The sequence below is a fragment of the Anser cygnoides genome, chromosome 2 (genome assembly GCF_040182565.1).
Source record: "Anser cygnoides isolate HZ-2024a breed goose chromosome 2, Taihu_goose_T2T_genome, whole genome shotgun sequence".
In the NCBI taxonomy this organism is placed as follows: domain Eukaryota; kingdom Metazoa; phylum Chordata; class Aves; order Anseriformes; family Anatidae; genus Anser; species Anser cygnoides.
In genome coordinates this window covers 63669395-63689155 of record NC_089874.1, presented here as the reverse complement: position 1 = coordinate 63689155, position 19761 = coordinate 63669395, and the positions used below count along the sequence as shown (strand labels likewise).

At 42.4% G+C, this 19761-nt stretch overlaps 1 protein-coding gene across 5 annotated transcripts in view; it reads right to left on the bottom strand.

Annotated features, from left to right (window-relative positions):
* Positions 1 to 18414, bottom strand: part of BMPER (BMP binding endothelial regulator) — a 160616-nt gene extending 142202 nt beyond the window's left edge. For 3 of the 5 annotated variants that reach the window (XM_048075536.2, XM_048075538.2, XM_066992262.1), the window contains exons 1-2: positions 7357 to 7890; positions 6458 to 6543 (exon numbers count right to left, since the gene is read on the bottom strand). In XM_048075536.2, coding sequence (XP_047931493.2) covers positions 6458 to 6543; positions 7357 to 7756 — 486 coding nt within the window. In that variant the 5' untranslated portion in view covers positions 7757 to 7890. Of the gene's footprint in view, positions 1 to 6457; positions 6544 to 7356; positions 7891 to 8452; positions 8605 to 9572; positions 9593 to 10689; positions 10925 to 18184 lie in introns of those variants that run through there. The other 2 variants (XM_066992259.1, XM_066992260.1) reach the window with 2 other exon arrangements.
* Positions 18415 to 19761: the final 1347 nt, after the last annotated feature.

Below are 19761 nucleotides of genomic sequence, written 5' to 3'. Positions count from 1 at the left end.
TCAAATTCTACATTGCACATTTGGATTTAAAAGCGGAAATTTAAACTACAGAATGATGTTTCTAGCTGAATAAAACTTATGCCAAGCAAAACTCTGATTTCTTGTTTCCTGAGCTCCCGTCTCCAAACTTTTCTCAAGTTTCCAACACTTGGTTACACTTTCTGGCTCACATTTATTTCCTTCTGTTCTGGATTTTGGTGATAAAAGGTTGAGACATATGATTACCACTCCTCAGGTGCAGTTGGCAAGTTTGAGGTGCAGGCATGAGGGAAAGGGGGAAGGGAAAAGTGGTGGGGAATGGCACTCTTTTAGATGTGGTTTGTCACAATCACCACTGGCTTTTATCAGCTGTTTCTTTACATAACTCACTTTGTTCTAAAGTATTTAGGAAAAAAAAAAAAAAAAAAGACTTTCTCTCCGCAGAACACACTGAAGATAAAACCGTTCATTCTCCTGACAAAAGAATGATTTTCTGCCAAACTGAGATAAGCTCTTGCAATGTGCAGGACACCATTACCTAAGGTGCACTTATCTATTTCCTTGCAGTTCCTGGCTTCTCACCTATCACTTTCAGCTGGCATTTTTGATCCATTCATTTTAAAACTACATCCACCACTGGCCGGTGAACAGGTTATTCTTGGATCGCTGCTTGCTTCTGGCAAAATGTTCAGGGTTCATGCAGATGATGATACATGAGCACAAAATGGCACAGCTCTCTTCACCACTACCACCTATCATCATTGTCACTGCTGAGCTCATCTCACCTTCAAAACACTCTGCACTCAGAAGCTTAATTCAGGCTAAGTCAGTTCTGTGGGGTATTTACATTTTCATCCTGTAATTATATACAGGTTCTCATTTCACCTATTTCCGACGGACTGTAGCATTTTTATGTCTTTTCCACGCGTATGTTGAAGTATATATTTCTTGAAAGAAAATGCTATAATATCAGGTGTGAGACTACTTCTATTTTGAGTTTTAGATACCTTCCAGCCAAAAAGCTGTACCAACAAAAACTCTACTGCATTTGGTCATTTACTGTGCTGTACCAAAGTTGAACTTAAAATATTCCATGCCTATTTTATATGCTCACACACATATAAAAGAAATGTAATCAAATGTTCCCCTGATTCTCCATTAATAGCATTTTCCCCTTGACATTTCAAAATCCTCAGTATTTATCTGCACTACAAAAAGTCCAAAACTTACCAAAATGTGGTAAATTTTCACATTTATAAAGTTCATTTTCTATTAGCACAAATTCAATCAGGCCTCTGTTACTCTCAGCATAATACTTTCACATCAGAAATACAAAGATCTGCATCTGCCAGACACGAAGAGTTTGGTTTCCCCAGACTGTGGAAGGTGTATAAAATGCTCCTATGGATTGATATAAACACATTTTTCCACAGATGTGTGAGAATATTTTAGAGGAGAATTTTTGCATTAGGTTGTCTAGTTATAATCCCTTGCAGTCTTAAAGCATTTAATGACTGGAATAAAAGAATCTATTACTCAAACTCAATCAATATAATTCTATTTTGAATACTATCAAGATTATATGTTTTTACCTATAAACCTCATGCCAATTCAGACAGATTCGTTAAAACCCAGACATTTTCATTCAACTTCATAACCCGCAGTTTCACCACTTTGATTTTCTAAACCAGCAGAACATGAGATTTTTCTAACTACTGACCACTAAGCAAAAAATAACTTCACAATCATATGTTCTCTAACATTCATTTTTCCTACTGTCAAGGACCACATAATTATATGAAATAATAGTTCCTGTCTTTTTTTCTCTTTGGCAAAAATATTTTTTTTCTTCAGAGAGTTGGTTTGCATAGTCCTTTTCGCTGCTTGTTACATCCAGTATTTCCTTTCCATTGTCCACCTTCCCTTGATACAGAGCTTGCTGCAGCTTACAGGAATCTTTTCCATCCCTGCATCTGAGAAGTCCTGAGCTACGAATGTGGTTGCAATGGGCCAGTCAACCATGGTATACTACAGTGGTATACTACATGGTATACTACCATGGTATACTACAGTGGCACTTCACAAGCAGGACTGCCTGAACTCTTTATATGGCCTAACTTCAAAACAACAATTTTCCAACAAAACTTCCATGTGTCCATTATAATCATTAGTTCTAAGTATCAAGGATGCCAGCACTTTCTCCAGCTTCTGCGTATAAGAGCATATAACGTGAACACACAAGAAAGCAGGTACTTCCAGTTGCCTTCAGCCTGCTTTGTGCTATTCCAGTATCTCAAACCCTATGGAAAGCCAGGTGATGTGATAGCTTTCCAGAGATAACGTATCTCCTCAGAGATGCAGAACCACAGACATTCAAAGTGGAAGTGGGCACAAGACCAAAGGCACACTAGCTCTAGTAAAGACATAAATCACAGTTCTCAAAACCTCTGGATCAAAAAGTCAGCTTTAATTTGCCTTTGCTCATCCACGTCTTAGAACAAGTTCAGGAGAGCAGATGCCAAAAACCTGGTACAAAAAATGGGCACAGCCTGCCCATTGTCAGACAGACGAAAAGAAAATTAATCTATTAATACTGTGATTATACCACCCACATCCACTCATAAAGTGCAAGTGCATGAAGTGAAAGGGGATGGTTTTGTAGCCAAGCCATTAGAGCAGGAGTTAGGAGACCTGAGCTTTCATCACAGTCCCATAAGAAATTCCTTGTGGATAAACCACAGTCTCTGAGTTTGATGTTTTTCTACACACGCACACACACACACACACAGAGAAAAAAGCCACTTCTTGCAGACAGCTGTAATTAATGATCATTTCTTTAGAGACCAAATTCATCCATGTTTATTAAGTGCTTAGAGATGATTACTTGGACAGCAATATAACAGCAGTAAAGTGTAATTGTAAAAGCTCATATTGAAACTATTGCTTTATGGATGTTTAAAATGACCATTTTTATGGGCATTATGACCATAAAAGCAAAGACATATAATTTATAACATAGGGATCTCCAGATTTTGATCTTGTCAAAACTTACCATAACAAGTAATCACACTCAATAGGCAAAAGCTGAAAGAACTTTATCAGCCTTAACTAAGAGGTAAAAGCTTGCAATGATTTTATTAGTTCTCATCTTTCCTACAAGAAAATATTTCTATGTCCTGCAGCTTCATAACAGTTTGACTGAGGGATCACAGGATATTAGTCTTATTTCTTCTGTATCACTAACTACAGATTTTCATCCAATTAATTCTGTGCAAAATTGCATAGTCATAACCAAAACATACTTCTGATCTTATCATCACTTGAAATCATCACAAAATGAAAAGTCTAGTATTAACTGTAGTGGCTTGTTCTGCTGATTTTTCTCACATACAGAGCTACAGTGTACATACACACACTCTTAGTCTTACCTCTCTTTCCTTATATTAAGGGCAAGCACCAGTGTCGTTCCGCGCAATCCATGTTTCAGTTTGAGAAGTGAGGATGTCCAAAACAGTGTTATTGCATGGTGGTTACAGTGCCTTTTTATTAGAAAAGCATTACCTATACTTTAGAAGTGAATTATTTACTATGTGCTGCACACAAAATCTCCAGCACATTCTCCACTCTGAAATCCCATATCACCACAACTTCTCTTTCCACACGTTACAGCAGATGCTCATGAGTGAACTTATCCCATTTGGTAACTAGACTTGGCTGCCTGTAGAAGATCCCCACCAGTGTCCCTTTTGTATTCAAGGTTCAGGGGTTTTTGCTACCAATAACGCTCAAACAGGACCTACAAGCTTTCGTAAAGCAGCACCCTCAGAAGCCAGCGTCTGTTCTACTTGTTATATTCTTGTTCATGTTCCTACCATGAAAATCAGTCCACTTGGTCTCCGCTAATCAATGAGAATAGACAACTTTTCTTTTTGGTCTTTCTACCAAGGCTTCTCAGTGGTATATAAGGAATTACATTTGTAATTGCACTTTACAGACTTTGTTGAGTTATGGCAACTTATTCATAAACTAAGAGTTTCCAGTTTTTACCACATTTGCTCTTAGAGTCTTATACCTTCCTTTGCCCTCCCAACTAATTTAGCCTGTTAAGAGAAACTGAGCTGGAGACTGCTTTGCTCATGCTGCTTCCCTCTTTCTCCCTTGCTAGGATGCATCCCTGTGCTCTACAGACCACAACCTGCAGAGTCAGTTCTGCAAAACTTTTGATGATTAGTTTCCAGCATTTCAGTTGAGTCTTCTCTCATTTCTGAGGTGGCAAAGACCTGGAAGGACATTATTTAGATACTCCTTTTCTTCTCAGAGCCATTCAGATTTCCATAACTAGCGTAGTTCTTTATGACAGCTTGCAGTTATGGAAAGGTATCACCACAAGAGGAGACCTGTCATTATCCAATCCAGTTTTTCAGTTATTTTCTTTATTGTTGTGTTTAAGACAAGTGCCCTTTGTAGAATTTTCTGTCTCTTCTTGGGCAGCAATTGCTTTCTTCCCAGAACAACTGATTAAGTTCTCTTTTTAATTGCTTGCTTCTTACAATATGGATATCCATCAGGTTTGCCCTTGTAGAGGATGATCAGTCTTCCAGAGAAAGTTCCTCACTGAATCACTGTTAAACAATCAATATTTCTAGTTGGGTGGAAGGAAACCTGGTTCTCTTTTCCCTCCTGCTCACAAATCACCACATTAATTCTTTTCTTTCTGCTCTCCTCAGTCCTGTAAAATTGATCTTTTCCCTTGTGGCAGGCCTGAACAAAGGTTTCAGCAATCGGCTGTCCAATAAACAATTGCTTCGGATGCTGCACAGTGTTAAAGTCAGTATCTCCACACCAGTTTCCTTCTCCTCTGCCAGGTCTCCCTGCTTCTAACTTAAGAAAGAGAGATCACATTTATCCTTTGGCAGAAATAAAATAGAGTGTATCCAACGCAGGTAACTGCAGTAACTCATTATGCATCCGTATTCCTAAGAGAATGTGGTATCTTTCTTGTGTTAAAGGGAACCAAATACCCTCACTTGCCATTTCCCTAAAGCATAGCCTACAAACCACAAAGATTTAGAGTTCTTACATCCAATGTTTTTTGCACTTCTTCATATTTGTGCACTAAAAGGGTGCTCATTGATTTAATAAGCCAAGGTCTAGAGAGATCTATAAATATAAGAATTTTACCCTGATGCATTATTGCCCTGATGCCCAAGACTGAACTTCTGCTCCTTCACAGATAAATTGCTTCCTCGCTGGTTAACACCAGCTTCCATTAGCAAGAGTGGTGGCAGACATATTTGGGAAGGTGATCCATGATAAAACACAGCTTCATGTCTTTTTTTGTTTTCCCTTTGATTTCTCTACTCACCACATCCCACGCTCCTCCTTTCCCCACCCGGCTCTACTCAGAAGAATCAATAATTTATTCTTTATCACTGTTAGCTAAAAAGTTATCATTGGGCCTCACTTAAAATCTACAGAAGTCAGTGCAGTGACACGCATCAAACTCAGCAGGCTTAGGATTACAATTGCCAAAATTGCTTTCTAAAATGCAGTCTGAAACAATTCTTTAAGTCTCTTACAGGCTTATAATTATGTTGGCTAATGATAATTTTATTTATAGCAATAATAGAAGTGGAGGGTTCTCGATGTTTCAGTCCTAAAGTAGGAAAGATTCTGTACATTGAGTTACTCTGTAACTTCCCAAATGTAAAATGTAGTGCTTGCTGGTCTATACTTCTCTTTGCATCCAACAGCAAGTGAACGCTTATGGCTTTCTCTTAACTATATTGTGCAAAGTTTTACTTAGAATAACTATTTTTCAATAACTCCTAAGTGTTGACTTGTCCAGCTGAATTGCTCCCAAAATGCTTAACTGTGATGCAAAGTTAAAAGAAAAGGGAATGTTTCTCCCCGAAACGTATTAACTACTGCATTCCCAGCACAATAGCCACTGCCATCCTGGGAATAAAAAATCCTGGGATGCTTTTTTGATAAAAGCATGACCTGTTCTTTCACTGTCTTTGCATTACAGCACGTATAGCCATGTCGTATCCTTCACCTTGCGCTCCTGTGCCAGCTCCTCAGCTGTTGGCGTGCAAAATCGAGCACGTGGCAGCTGCAGGCACCAGCATTTCCTAACCCTACCTTTCACCCTCTTCTGTGAGCTACAGCCGAAGGTTTCTGCGACTGCCTCTGACTTTGTGAGAACAGTTCTCACTCTGAATTCACACAATATATGCAACTTCACAATGTCATATTAAAGTCACATATAACTTTGTGCCTGAGAGTTTTAACATCAAAGAAATGATTGCCAGATCATGGATTGGATTACTTTCCATTAGCTCAGCGATGAGATAACCTCTTGTTACGTAAAGGCCGCAAAGGTACCCTAGATCTGATTATGTAAAATATTCCCCTCTTTGTGCAGTTACTTTTTGTACAGGCCTGAATGTTCTTATTATCTGAAATCCAAACTTACCAGGCAAACACACATTATACAAGGGTTGTCTGTGATAAATGGTATCTGTAGAATTTCCCCTTCATTTTCACATTTTGCAACGGATCCTGAAAGAGAAATAAAAAATAAAAAATATTGACGTATCTCAATTCCCCCATCTGGTTTTGGATGCTGTCCTTGTCACTCTCATTTAACCCGTGCTCCGTTCCTGGCCTTCAACTTTAAATTCTGCCTCAATTTGCCCACTTGAAGTAATCAAGGATGCTAAGCATTTCTCTAAGATTCCAAAGGGAACCGGGAAATGACTGGCCTTTTACTGGTGCACAAACCTAGACTCTCTTTGTGTCCCAGTTACAGCAAAGAAGGACGCTTTTTCTCTTCTCAGATGACGTGTGGAGAATAACGAGTACTCCATGCAAAGCAGGCTAGTTCTATAACGATAGATCCAGAGCTCATTGAAATCAGTAGAAGACTGTCCATTACACTCCGAGGACTTGGATCAGGAGCTCAGTGCAAGCACTAAACCAAGCATCCTCCTAATGCGTGACAGCCAATTGGCAAGTGAGTCAAAATTAGCAGGCTGACTGTCAAATGGAATCAAATTAGAAATCCCTTTATGGCCCTAGAGCTGATTAGCCGGTATTGTGTCATGTTGGAATCACTTCTCGAAATCTAAGAGCTCGCGCTGGGAATTGAATTAGCGTTTCCCTGCATGCCCCAGATATCGATAAAATATAACCCGGGGGTGGAGAGGGGGATACAAAGTGGGAGAGAGGGAGGGGGAGCACAGCTCCTCCATTCATTCACCTGCCCCGAACCACGCGGTGACACACGCAGCCCCCCGGTCCCCCCCGTCCCCGCGGGGACCCGAAGGCGTGTGGCTGAAGCAGGTAGGCTCCGCGCCCCCCGCGCCCCCTTACCTGTGAGCAGGGAGGAGGCCGGCGCCCCGGGGAGGCAGAGGGCCCCCAGGAGGACGGCGGCGGCGGCCGGGACGAGGCTCGGTGCCGTCGCCACCCGGTCCCCACCGAGCCTGGGCATCATTGTCCCGGGCTGGGGTGCCGCCGCCTCCGGGACGCGCCGTCGGGTGGCGAAGCCCGGCCGCCCCCGGAGCGGCCACCCCAGCACCGACCGGGAAAAGGGGGCGAAAGGGGGTCGCGGGGGGGGCGTCGGGGGATGGGAAGGGAGATGCCGGCCCGCCGGGGAGTCCCACCCCGCGGCGGCACCGGGGGAGGGGACTGCGGGTGCAGGGAAAGCAGCTGTCAGCGCCTGCCCCTCGGCCCCGCACCCCCTCTTTCCATTACCCCCCTCCCCTGCCCGCATCCCTTCTTATACCTTCCTCTCCCCATAGTCCCTCCTCCGGCACCCCCCGGCCCCCACGCCGCCCTCCCCCCCGGCGCACACCCGCACGGACGGGCTGCCAGCCCCAGACCCCGCTCCCCTGCCGGCAGATGCCCGGCCACTCCCTCCCCGGCCCCGCCGAGCACCGCCCGGGCCGGCCGCGCCGTCGGGGCGAGCAGAGGAGGAGGAGGAGGAGGAGGAGGAAGAAGGAGGAGGAGGAGGAAAGGTAACGGGGGGCCAGGAGGGGAGGAAGCTCGGATTCTCCGGCGGGTCCGGTGCTAAGCGCAAAGCCAGGTACCTCCGGCGGGCTTGTGGCGGTGCCATTTGGGCAGGGGAGAGGAGGAGGAGGAGGAGGAAGAGGAGGAGGAGGAGGGACGGGCAGCGCCGCGGCGAGGCTCCGCTCCCCGGCTCTCCGCGCCGCCGGCCCGGCCGCGGAGCTCCCCTCTCCCCTCCCTCCCTCCCTCCTTCCTTCCCTCCTTCCTTCTCTCCCTCCCCACCGCCTGTGCTGTCCCCTCTCCCTCCGCAGCACACCCCCGGGGCTGCCCCTCGAGGGGCTCCCCCCGCCCGGCCCCGCTCCCTCCCCGCTGCCGCCGCCTCCTCCCAGCCGAACCTGTCCGCCGAGCCCGGCCGGCCCCGGCTCCACAGAGCCTTCAGGGTCCCTCCGGTGACATTTCCCACCCGTACGGCCGCTTTCCGCTGCTTCAGGGTCGTTTTCGCACGCAGCTTCTCCGTGCGCATCCCACCGCCGGGACGGTCCGGCACGGCTGGCCCCGCTGCTGTCACACACCAGCCCGCTTCGCCGGTCCTCTTCCTTCCACGGCGATGTTTCGCTGGGGGAAAGGAGCGCTCCCAGAAATAAACCAGGCTGATGACAAGCTGAAAAATGCTCTCAGATTCATACACGTTCTTGTGTGCTTGCTTTGGGCTGGGGATGTGAGCTGCTGTTTCAAAAAAGCTTACAGTAGTGGCAAATCAGGTGCAGGCAGGACAGGACTACTTTTGCTTTAAATACGTTTTACATCCCAGTCAGATGCAAGGCAATTAGGTTCACCTGTTCATTTTAAGAATTAAGCCCCAAAGCCAAGACCTCTGGAAGCCTGCATCATTGTTCTAAAATGCGAGATATGCACGCCTCATTTCCAAGACCTACCATCACCTACCTTTATGGTAGGAAGCCAAAGTCCTTAAATAGCTACAATTGCCTATGGTAGGGACTACAGAAAAGTGATATTGGTAAACTTGTAGAAATCACTAGCAAAATTTTCTCTATCAAGAAAGACTACTTTTTTTTTTTTTCCCGGCCTTAATCTGTACAGGTTGAAGCTGCATAGGCAGATAGGATAATTTAGCTGCCATTAAAGGAAACACACACACAAAAAAAAGGGGGTGGGGGGGGAGGAGAGTATTTGTATTCTACAAAAATATAATTGGGATCACTGCATAAATATAATGCATGTAACCCAAATATATATATATACATATATTCTCGTAAATGATTCATTATTCTCTTTCATTTACACATAGATGAGCCTGTGGAGGTACATATTACACTCTACTGCAGAAGAGATTTTCACTTGTCCACATGGGGTTTTTTTGTTTGTTTTGTTTTGTTTTGTTTTTCCCCATTGGAAAGATGTACTGAATCTATTGGCAAACTGGCCTTTTCTTGCCTCTCTATCTGTAATCAGTGGTTATGTTTCCCTTTTGTAATTCCAGTGCAGCCACAGACCTCCTAAAGCAACAGCCATTGCTACCCTAATAATTTCTGAAGTGACAACTACCACAGGAAAGTACTTACATCATTGTGTGCATTGAGTCTTCTCTTTGTGATGGTCTAAAATTAATTAAATATTAATGTCACCTGGTGTGAGAAACATACAAATCATGAGGGCATCAAATAACAATCCAGGCTTCCAAATAACAGCAGGGAACTTGCTAAAATACTCCACAAACACAAGAAGTTTCATCTCTTTTGTCAAATGAAGACAAGAGGTGACAGCAACTGAACTGCACACTCAATTCATGCTATAACTCATCCAGTTAACAAGAGCATGTAATGAAACCATACCTAAGGCAGGACAGTTACAAAGCAATGCACACAGATCTGCTACAGCATCTCCAACACACTGATTCAGCCTAAAACTTACCTCTGAAACAGCATCTGTGGGATGAAAATATGGTGAGTGCTCCACAGGGTGAGCTCATTGCCTTTCTTTGGCTTGCATCAGTATCTGGGGGAGGAATTGCCCTTTTCTTCATTGCTTGGAACACCTGCTGAAATGGCAGCCTAAGCCGTGACATACCATGTCTACACTACACTTCACAAGCTGTTGGGTGCCCAGCAGAAGAGCCTGCTGAGGACTCATGCTGCCTCTGAGTCTCTTGGAGCCCTGGTTCCCCATCTCCCCCTCTCACTGGGGAAGAGGGGAAATGCTCACGGTTAGGAGCAACCTCTGGTTCTCCCTGGTGTTGAGAACGGTGACACACCTCAGGGAAAAATCGCTCTCTAATTGAAATCTCTCACAAGGTGATGCCCAGCAGGGAAGGGAAACATGGCCTTGTAATCCTCCCACCTTAGTGTCACCCATTCAGGGCTACAGGTACAGGCTTTGTCTCAGCTCTTTACCTCTCCCTTAGCCTTTCTGAAAAGTCTGTCTTACCAGAGGTCTGAATCCTTTCTGGTCATAATGCTGCATTAAGTAGAGTTTCACGGGTTTGGTTTTTATTTCCTTTTGCAGCCCTGTTTGAATGGGTACTTATTTAAAAAAAAATAAAAAATAAAAAATTCAGAGCTGTGGTAACTTTTAGCAAAATCAGGGGGTCACACTGAAAGCTGTGTCCTGCTATTGGATATGCACAGAGACTTCTGTTATAACTGCTAGCATAAAATAAAATTGTGTGATTGAAAATCTTACCTCCTTTGCATAAGCATCACATAGTATCGCTTCTTGTTGAGGGGGTATGTTCATTCATTTTGTTTAGTGGTCAGCCTGGCTTCATTCAGCTTGATGGAGTATTTGATGTCCACAAATATCTAGTTCATATGTCATTTGGCTCTTTCTCCAGTGACATTTTCCCAGTGGTCAGCCATACTTGGTTAATAATGTTAGCCATTAGCTGATGATAATAAAAGTTCAACTTAGCACCCACCTAAAATGAAAAAAAAAAAAAAGATATCTACAGTTAATGATAATAACAGTGAAGAAGACAGCAATCTCATTCATGTCTTTCTTCATGATTGTCTGTTTTACTGGCAAGTCAAAATGGCTAGAAGACCCATTATTTATTAGCTAGAGCTCTTCCAGAACTGAGGGGATGCACTGAATCATTAGAATTCACAAATATTTTCTTTTGCTCAGGAAATTGACTGTTCTAGGTCTTGAGCTTAGGTGGTCGTAAGGGTCCCTTCCCATGCGAGAAAGTATGCAATAAACATGCTACATAGGAATGTGTATATTTTGGTACTGGAAATGTCCCTTTTTATTATTTTTATGTTGTTATGCATTATTTTAATGCACTTTCTTAATATCTATGAGACTTCTCAAAATAAAGAGGGAAACACCTCTGAAAAATGCTATATTGAAGTCTACATTGAATATCTGTGTTTGCAAGGCAATGCATACACAGTGAAGGTGGTTTGCACATCAGATTGAGTTTACCCCTTTCTGTTGTTACTATACCCTTACTAAACATAAGTATTCTTGATCCAATAACTTACACAGTCAAAAAGAAGGGCACACACATTTGCTGTAAATGGAGCTATGGAAACGATAAGCTTCAACCGTGCCAATTCTTGCCGAGACCTTTAATTTTGGGGAAGTATTTTATTACCGCAGTGCATCAACACACAGCAACTGGGAAGCTTGGTAGTAACACAAAGAATCACAATGTGGATGTCACCCTTCCATGCGGGAGAACGGAGGGGAGTTACTCTACTGTTCACCATCCAGTTGTCTTCACTGCTGTCTTTCAAATGCTCATGCACATTGGTCATTCATCTCTGTGCTTAATCACTTTTAAAGTTAAGAGTATCTACCAGTGTGAACAAACATTATTTCTTATATAGCCACTTCTCCTCCACGAGATAATAAAACTTGAGACTGGCCTAAGTATACTAAAGAGGTGTTCCTGACAAGCCCCCCTACTGCAAAATAATCAGAAACCAAAATGGATGTAAATGAGGGCTGGAGACCACACTAAGAGACTTTAAAACTGTAACTGAATTAAAAATGACATATGGTCAAAGTCCTTAAATAAAAGAAAAGTACAAGAAAGTATCTAAAAGTTACAGTGAGACTTACTTGAATAAATGTTTATAAATTTTATCAAACAACTCATCATTTTGACAGTTTTCCATAAACTCCTGGAACATGCAAAGCATTTAATTTATTTGTGGTGAGATAAAGATAATGAGTAACATTTTAAAAGTTTATTAACATAGAACATCCTGGCATGGTCAAACTTGCATACTTCTATTGTTTAAATTATGTTTTCTAAGAACTGAAAAAGTTAGCCTTACAAAAAGGAGTTTCTAATTACAAAAGTCTTCAAAATCATCCTCATCATCTGCACTTGTAGAAATGCAAACCAAATGAACAGAGCACAAATTAAACTGGATATAAATGCCACCAGTACATCAAACTATAAAAAAACAACAAAACTTAAAGAAAAAAATCCTTGATTGCCACACAGAGAAGAAAATATCACTCTAATATGGAGAAAATGGGTCATTGTAGTCTTTTATCAAGTATACTAAAAACAAACCCAAAAAGTACGTGATGACAGAAATGGTGACGTAGTCTTAACCATGGAAGACTCAGCAGAAGCTATTAAACAGGCTATAAGCCAAGCAAACAGAATAAACTGGCATATGCTTTCATGCCTTTTTGTTACTTCACTGCTGTAAATACAGTTTGTCTTCCAGAGATAATAAAAAAATATTTTGTGTGAGTTATGTGTTTTCCTGTTAGGTTACCCTTGAACATCTGCTGTGCCCGATAAAGGATAAGAGCTAATTAAATCACATAGAGTGACATGCAAGAGGTATTCTTTTACTTTGAATGTGAGAGAAATGAAAACCTACATTTTGCCTAGTTACTTTCCTAGCTAATGACTGCAAGAAACGAGCACTCAAGAAACGTGTCCAATGGCAGACTGATGACTGCAGATGAGGATGGAGCTTCCATACACTACAGACAGCCACCCTGCATGCTCCGAAACCCTTGGTCCCACCCCCCCAATGCACAAAAAAAGGCTTGCTTATTCTGACATAAGATTTTTCCCTCCAGCCAGAATCCAGTTCAAAAGCAGCGGCCTCTACCAAACACAGAAAGGCAAAGGTTTGTATGTTTGCCAAAAGCCAAGTTTCCAACTGCATGTATCCTGTAAGTTCATCACTTCTCCCAACAAAACCCTCCCAAGGGAGCTTTCATGTTGCTGTGCTCTTCCTGCTGCTGTTCTTGTTTTGTGGCAGAATTTCTCCCTGAGCTTTTCTAAATGACAAATAAAGGCTTAAAAACTCGGAGGTGACATTTGAGGAGTGAACGTAAGACGTCACGTCAGAGCCTCCTCTTGTTCACGTGGGTGCCCTGATTCACACTCACATGACTGAAAGAAGACTAAGAGCCATTAATTTTAAGTCATCTATAAGAAAAAGGTTATAGCTTGTCGACAATGGCAGACAAAAGACAAGCTGTTGTGTGGGGCGATTGCTGGCAGATGGCAGTGTTGGGAGAGCAGATCTCCGCAGCGTGCAGCCGCAGAGCAGGGACGAGATGGAGCAGCTTCCACAACTAACCTGAACCACAGATCTGTTTACAGCGATCTAATCCATATGTGCTAATATCTTGCTGCTACACGAGTGAAACGCTCTCTTGGGTTGTTCTCAGAATGTACTTTTTGTGCATCTGGCTTTGGATGCACAGGGCATTCGCTTTTACTGTCCCTGCAACTAGTACAACATACCTTATTCCATCTGGAAGCAAAACAAAAGAGCATTACAAAGAACCCTTCATCATAGTTCCTTTCCAGATACAATGCTTAAGCAATTTAAGAATTAGTTTTTCTTTTCTTTTAAGAAAATTGGCTGTGCAACATCACAGCTGCTGTAAGTAAGAAATCCTCCCTACTTTTTCTTCTTGGCTTCTGATTTAAGTAAGTACACTCATTTACCAAAATACCTGATCTGTCCTACTGATTGTACCTCACTTATAGAGCAATGAACTGACAATCTCAAGCAGCCTTTTTCATCAGTATATGTGAAAAAATCAGGGTAATACTGCACCAGTCTGTTGCAAATTCTGCTAGCTACAGAGTTTCATAATAAGTAATAGAGCCATTATTAAAGAAGCAATGTTACAAAATTTCACAGTTATGCTGAACTGCTCACTAATCTGATTGGATAATTCAACCCTGGATATTCTGCATGTGCTTGAGCCCAAAAGTAGACTCTTGTCTACTGTTTAGGAATATAGAGTATACAAAATAAATAAATAAATAAATAAATGTAGAAATGAACAAACACACTAGCAGCAACAAGAAGAAAGTTATTAAAAACCCATCTAATTTTACTACTGATTCACATGGGTCAGATTACTGTTGGAGATTAGTCTTCACCAAAAAGAAAACAGACAGCCACTTGAGCCAGAGAAAAATGTACTTCCATGAGGGAGTGCAATTCATCTGCCTGCCTCTCAGCTGTCTGTGGCTCTGTCAGGAGGAGAGGAGAGGATCATTAAGTGTGCCAGAGGTGGCCTTTCGGTGTCATTACACAGATCTGCAGGGGTTTTCAGCCAAAGCCTCTACTTCTCTGACAGTGGCATATCACTAAATAGGTTGTTGAGAAGCACAAGGTGAACAGAGAGAGGGAAAAGTATTTACTTTGGTAAAGTATTAGTCACATGTCTTGTATATATTAGCAGATTAAACAAGAATCTGAATTAGCAGATTAAACAAGTCGTCTGAATTACTTGTGACCAAAGAAAACAGTTAATCAACAGTTTAAAGGCTTCATGGAATTTAAAAAATATATTTACATGGTGTACACCATTAATTTCAGCTATCTTTAAATGCAGACTGAAGTCTCAAGGTAGAGGCTGGCAGGTATTCTGACACAAAATGATTTCTGTTTAGAGGCTGGCTGGTGATGAACTATTTTCAGAACAGAACTTGTGGCTTTGGGGGCTTGTTTTACTTTCAGTTTTAACTAAACTAGTTTGAAGAACACAAAACTAACTCTTTTCAAGTTACTTAAAACTCTAACTGGCTTTCATATTTTTACATCTCAATTAATTTGAAGTCAGTCTGTATGGCTGTAGCCAAGTTTGTATCAGTATGGAAGCTAGATAATAAATAAGATAGCTATTATTAAACAGAAAGGGTATTACCATGCTGGAAATACTTTGGAAACTGCTCACCCTGCTAGTAGATTGTGTAATTTAGAGCCTTCCCCAGGAAATGTTCACACATTGGATTAGCCCAGATGAGTTCAATAAGAATAATAACACGGTGGGCAGCAAGGCACTTCTGCAAGCATTTGTGGAAGCAGGTTCCTTAAGCAAACCAGGATAACTCCATACAAGAGAGGAGTGGCAATAGCATCGGGGTGGCCACATTTTCAGCTTTACCGAGTGCTGGGTCACCCGAGGAACAGGCTCTGCTCCAAGGGGGATGCGTCCCCTGTGGCTGGGAGGTGGGCTTCAGGTCCCTGACCCTCTGGGAGCAATGCAGCACTGAGCTCTGTGCACGGAGACCTCCACACCTCCAGGCCCAGGGGATGTGACTGCAGTCACAGGGCAAGCCAAGGGTAGCCCACTCAGTTGCGACCCATTTAGTTAGCTCTCACGATCAAATTGGCACTGGACCTACACCAATCCACCAACTCGGCTAAGCAGCTGTCAGTATCTCAGGTCTCCTAGGCTGTGCTTAGGAGGCGGTGGCATCATGAAAACTAGAAAGATGGAAACCCAAAAGTAAAGCCAGATTCCTTCAGAGAAAAGGTGAGGGGCTGCCCTGGTGGCATGAGACCCAGCTACGTGCCTTTGCTGCCTTCCAGCATGATTTGGATGGGGGGGACACGCATGGTGTGGAGCACCTGCAGGATGGAGACCCAAACCTTTACGTACCAGATCATCCAGTGTGGTGTTTCTTCACTTTCATGATTACTTTCTTATATAGACTTGTTCTGAGGTACCTGTTTATCTTTCTAAACTTTCATATTCCAAAAGAAAAACATCAAATAATAAATCACAGAACTGAGGGTTTCACCACCTCACAATGGAACTGCTTTCAGCACTGTTGTGCCAGAAGTAATGAAAGTAATTGTACTTAAAGATCATTCCTGTAAATCTCTATAAAAAAAAAAAAAAAAAAGAAATCTTCCCCACTGCCTTAATGATGATTAACTGACTTTTGAGCATGCCACAAAATGACAATACAAGCCATCTATTACAGAAAGTAACATTCGGTGACTAGTTAGTGCTAGCAACAGTTCCATGCTTTGCTTTTGGATCAATTCCAGCTGTATAAAAAGACAGTGAAATTCTGAAAATGCAGGAATTTTGCTGCTATGAAACATTCAGAGAACAACAAGCAACTCTCAGCTTTGTAATGATAGGATTTCAAAAAATGGCCATTTATTTTAAAATAGTCTCTGTGGTTTGTAAAGCTGTTCCTACAGAATGCACAGAGGATAAAATGCACATATTTTTGCAGGCTTTCAGCTGCTGGCCCAAATACAGAAAAGGATTAAGAAAAGACAGATTTAATTTACATGATGCAAACTAGAAGAAGCAAGCAAGAAAAGATGGTTCTGAAAGCCGTATTTTATTTTCTCCTAAAAGAGGTGTAGTGCAAAGTATTTTTTTCACAGCTAACAGAATCCGGTCGGATTGCAAAGGTATGAGCATGGGAGCAGCCAAACAATAGCTCTATTCACCCGCAACCAAATTCTCAAAATCTGGAGTCTCTCTTTCTGGATTCCCAGACTGAGCCTCAGGCCTTGAGCTTAATTGGGGTAACTAAAAAAATGAGGGCAATCAAGATTATCACTTGGCTTTGATAATGCGGGCCTTTGCGAGGGAGGGACAGGGACGGAGCCAAACTTAACAGAGACGGCGGGCGGCACGTCAACACAAAGCCATCCCTGTGGGCACACGGTGAGGATGAAGAGAGATACGGGAGCCTGTAGGGAGAGGCGATCCTCTGCAACTAAAAACTCTTACACCGGTTTATGAGTGTGTTCAAAGCACTGCCTGGTGCTACAGTTTACAAAGGGTGGAAAATTACATAAAGAGGGGCCAGATGATACCTCTGACGTTAGCCAGGCAGAGGCACAGAGCCGGGGGAACCCGTGGAGAGTCTTGAGGGATTCTGGCACGGCCAGACTGCAGGATGCGGCCACTGCTGGAGCTGCTTGCTGCGACAGCTTTACCCTTTGGAAGTAAAACGAAGCATTCCTTGTTTCTGCTTGGCCCTGTTCAGGAGCACAGAGGAGCCTGTGCATGTGAGGGGAGAGGGGAAAGGGCCAGCACTTTGCTCCAGGACTGCCTGGGCACACTAGCCCCAGGTTTGCTGTACCCTCGCCAAGAACCACTCCCGTGACCTGCCCACCGCAGCAGCCCCATGACTAACAGACTAGCCCCAGGTAACTATGAAGTAGACATAAGAAATTAAGGAGGGGAAGGGTGCTCCTTTCACTTACACCCTCTGGCTATCTTTTTCTTAACAAAAATGTCCTCTGGCTGCTCTGGTGAGTAAGTTCACTGTTTTGGAAACTGCTCTGCCACACCCCTTGGGAGGTGAATCAGGAAGAGTTACACAACTTCACTGCTTACAGGCAGTCTGATCTTTTCACCTTCACCTGCAGTAGCACGTGTCTGGCTTTGAAGAAAATGTAGCTACTGAAAGGGTAAATGTGATATGGAGAAGGAATAACAGGTCTTTAACTTTTGTGACTGGGAACGCCTAAAAATTTACTGTGGTGAGGACAACGACCAGAGAGAAATAGAAGAAGGAGTTTCAATCAGAAGTCAACATGGAAGTAATTTGGTAACAATCTCCTATATAAAAATTCTCAGTGTGTGCAGTTTTTCATAAACGTTATCACAAATCTGTACTATAGCAACCTAAATAAACATATAGACAAATGCCAGAATTCACTTTCTCTCTTAGCCACAGAGAGATGGACATGCCCACTGGTTTGAGACCTAAAGCCTAGCTCAACTAGATGTTTGGGGTCCAGATTTGTATGCCGGATATCTGCAATGACAGAGAGGTGGATGAGCATTTGTAGGAATTGTTTTTCTGGTCAGTGTGAAAATCCTGAACCAGTAGGACCAGACTATATTTTGTGCCTACTAGATACTGTGTGATCAGGTATCAAAACTGATATGCTGAAGGTAAGAAACTCACCGGGCTTAGCAATCAGGTCCTCTCTCAACATGCTGTAAAACTGGAAGCCAAAAATCAGTGGCCAGGTTTGGAAAAGTTCATGTAATGAGAAGCAAGAAAGGTTAAAATGTACCAACTCTGTTACTCATTGGGATTTATTTGCTCAGTTCTAATTTTAGCTTTGGTTAGCCAAATAAAAGGTATCACATCACCGTCTGGGTAGCTGTCTTACAAAAAACAATGCAGCTACCAACTTTCCTCCATTGGATGACATACTTGGGCAGTAGCCGTTTAAAAAAAAAAAAAAAAAAAAAGCTTCAACTTTTTTAGAGCACATTTGGTTTTCCATTCATTATTTTTCTGATGCTGAAAGCAATGGTATTCATCCCAGAGAAGAACAGCTACATTTTATTTCAAAGGTTTAAGCAAAACACTCATTTTGCTCCAAGTTGTCCTTCTTTCTTTAAGGATTTTAAAACACGTGTACAAAGTGGCTGCTGGGAGAAATCATCAGTTTATGGTCTGTGGGATTGGGTATAAAAAGAAGAGAAAAAGAAGGAAGAAGAGAAAGAAATAAATTAAACAATTGCAAAAGTGACTGCTATCTACAAAAATGTGGATGACGAGAAGGACTCCTCTCCCCATGAGATGAGCTAATGAATGCTGAATGTGGAATGATCTGGTTTAAAAAAAAAAAAAAAAGACAGAAATAGAAAAATAAAATCAGATCTTAATATACTGTGTACCATCCACAACTTTCTTCCACCTTGTTTTTGCTAACCTTACCTGTAGTAATTTCATGGAAGATCACACTTGACCTTCTCCAATCCTGCAGTAAGAAATTAGAATCCACCTCTGCTAGGACTTGTTTTCCTATGACTCTTGATTTACAGTGGTGTGGGACTAAATAGGTGCAACCGATACAGCAATGATAAATCATTAGTTGATCTGAAAGGCCAGTCCTTTTTCGTCCATGTTCTTCTTTGGTTGTTTGGCACACAAACACCTTCATTTTCAGTCTTCTCTTACCGATATCAAGCTGCTTGGTATCACTGCATCCATTTCCTGCTGCTTGACCACCACTTTAAAATGAATAAAGTAATAAAATCAACATAGTAAAAAACTTAGTTATTCCCCCAAACACATTGTAGGCTTTGGGATACAGTCTTATGAGATTTAGCAAAGTAAGGACTGATCCAATCTGTCCTTGGATCAAAAACCTTGGTGTTGTTTCCTGAAGTTTTTAAGAATGGCACCTATGCTACATTCATTAACAATGATAAAATGTCTCAGTATAATAAGAGGAGACTGGAGGTGCCAATTTTTGAATAGTACATGAAATTGAGGAAATAGTAACAACAACATCAGTTTAGAAAAAACAAGGCAACTTTTTAACAGATAGAGGGCCAAGATTTCTGCTAATTAGATGCCAAATTAACTAAGAGCATTCTTCCTAACAGAACATGTCCTGGAAATACTTCCCTCCCATACTCTCTTGGCCGGGGAGCAGAAGGGGGGCATGCTGCTCATTGCTTGATTTCCTAAACTATTTAACAGTGCTGCTTGTGTTGTCGAAAAGCTGCTATACATCATCCTGA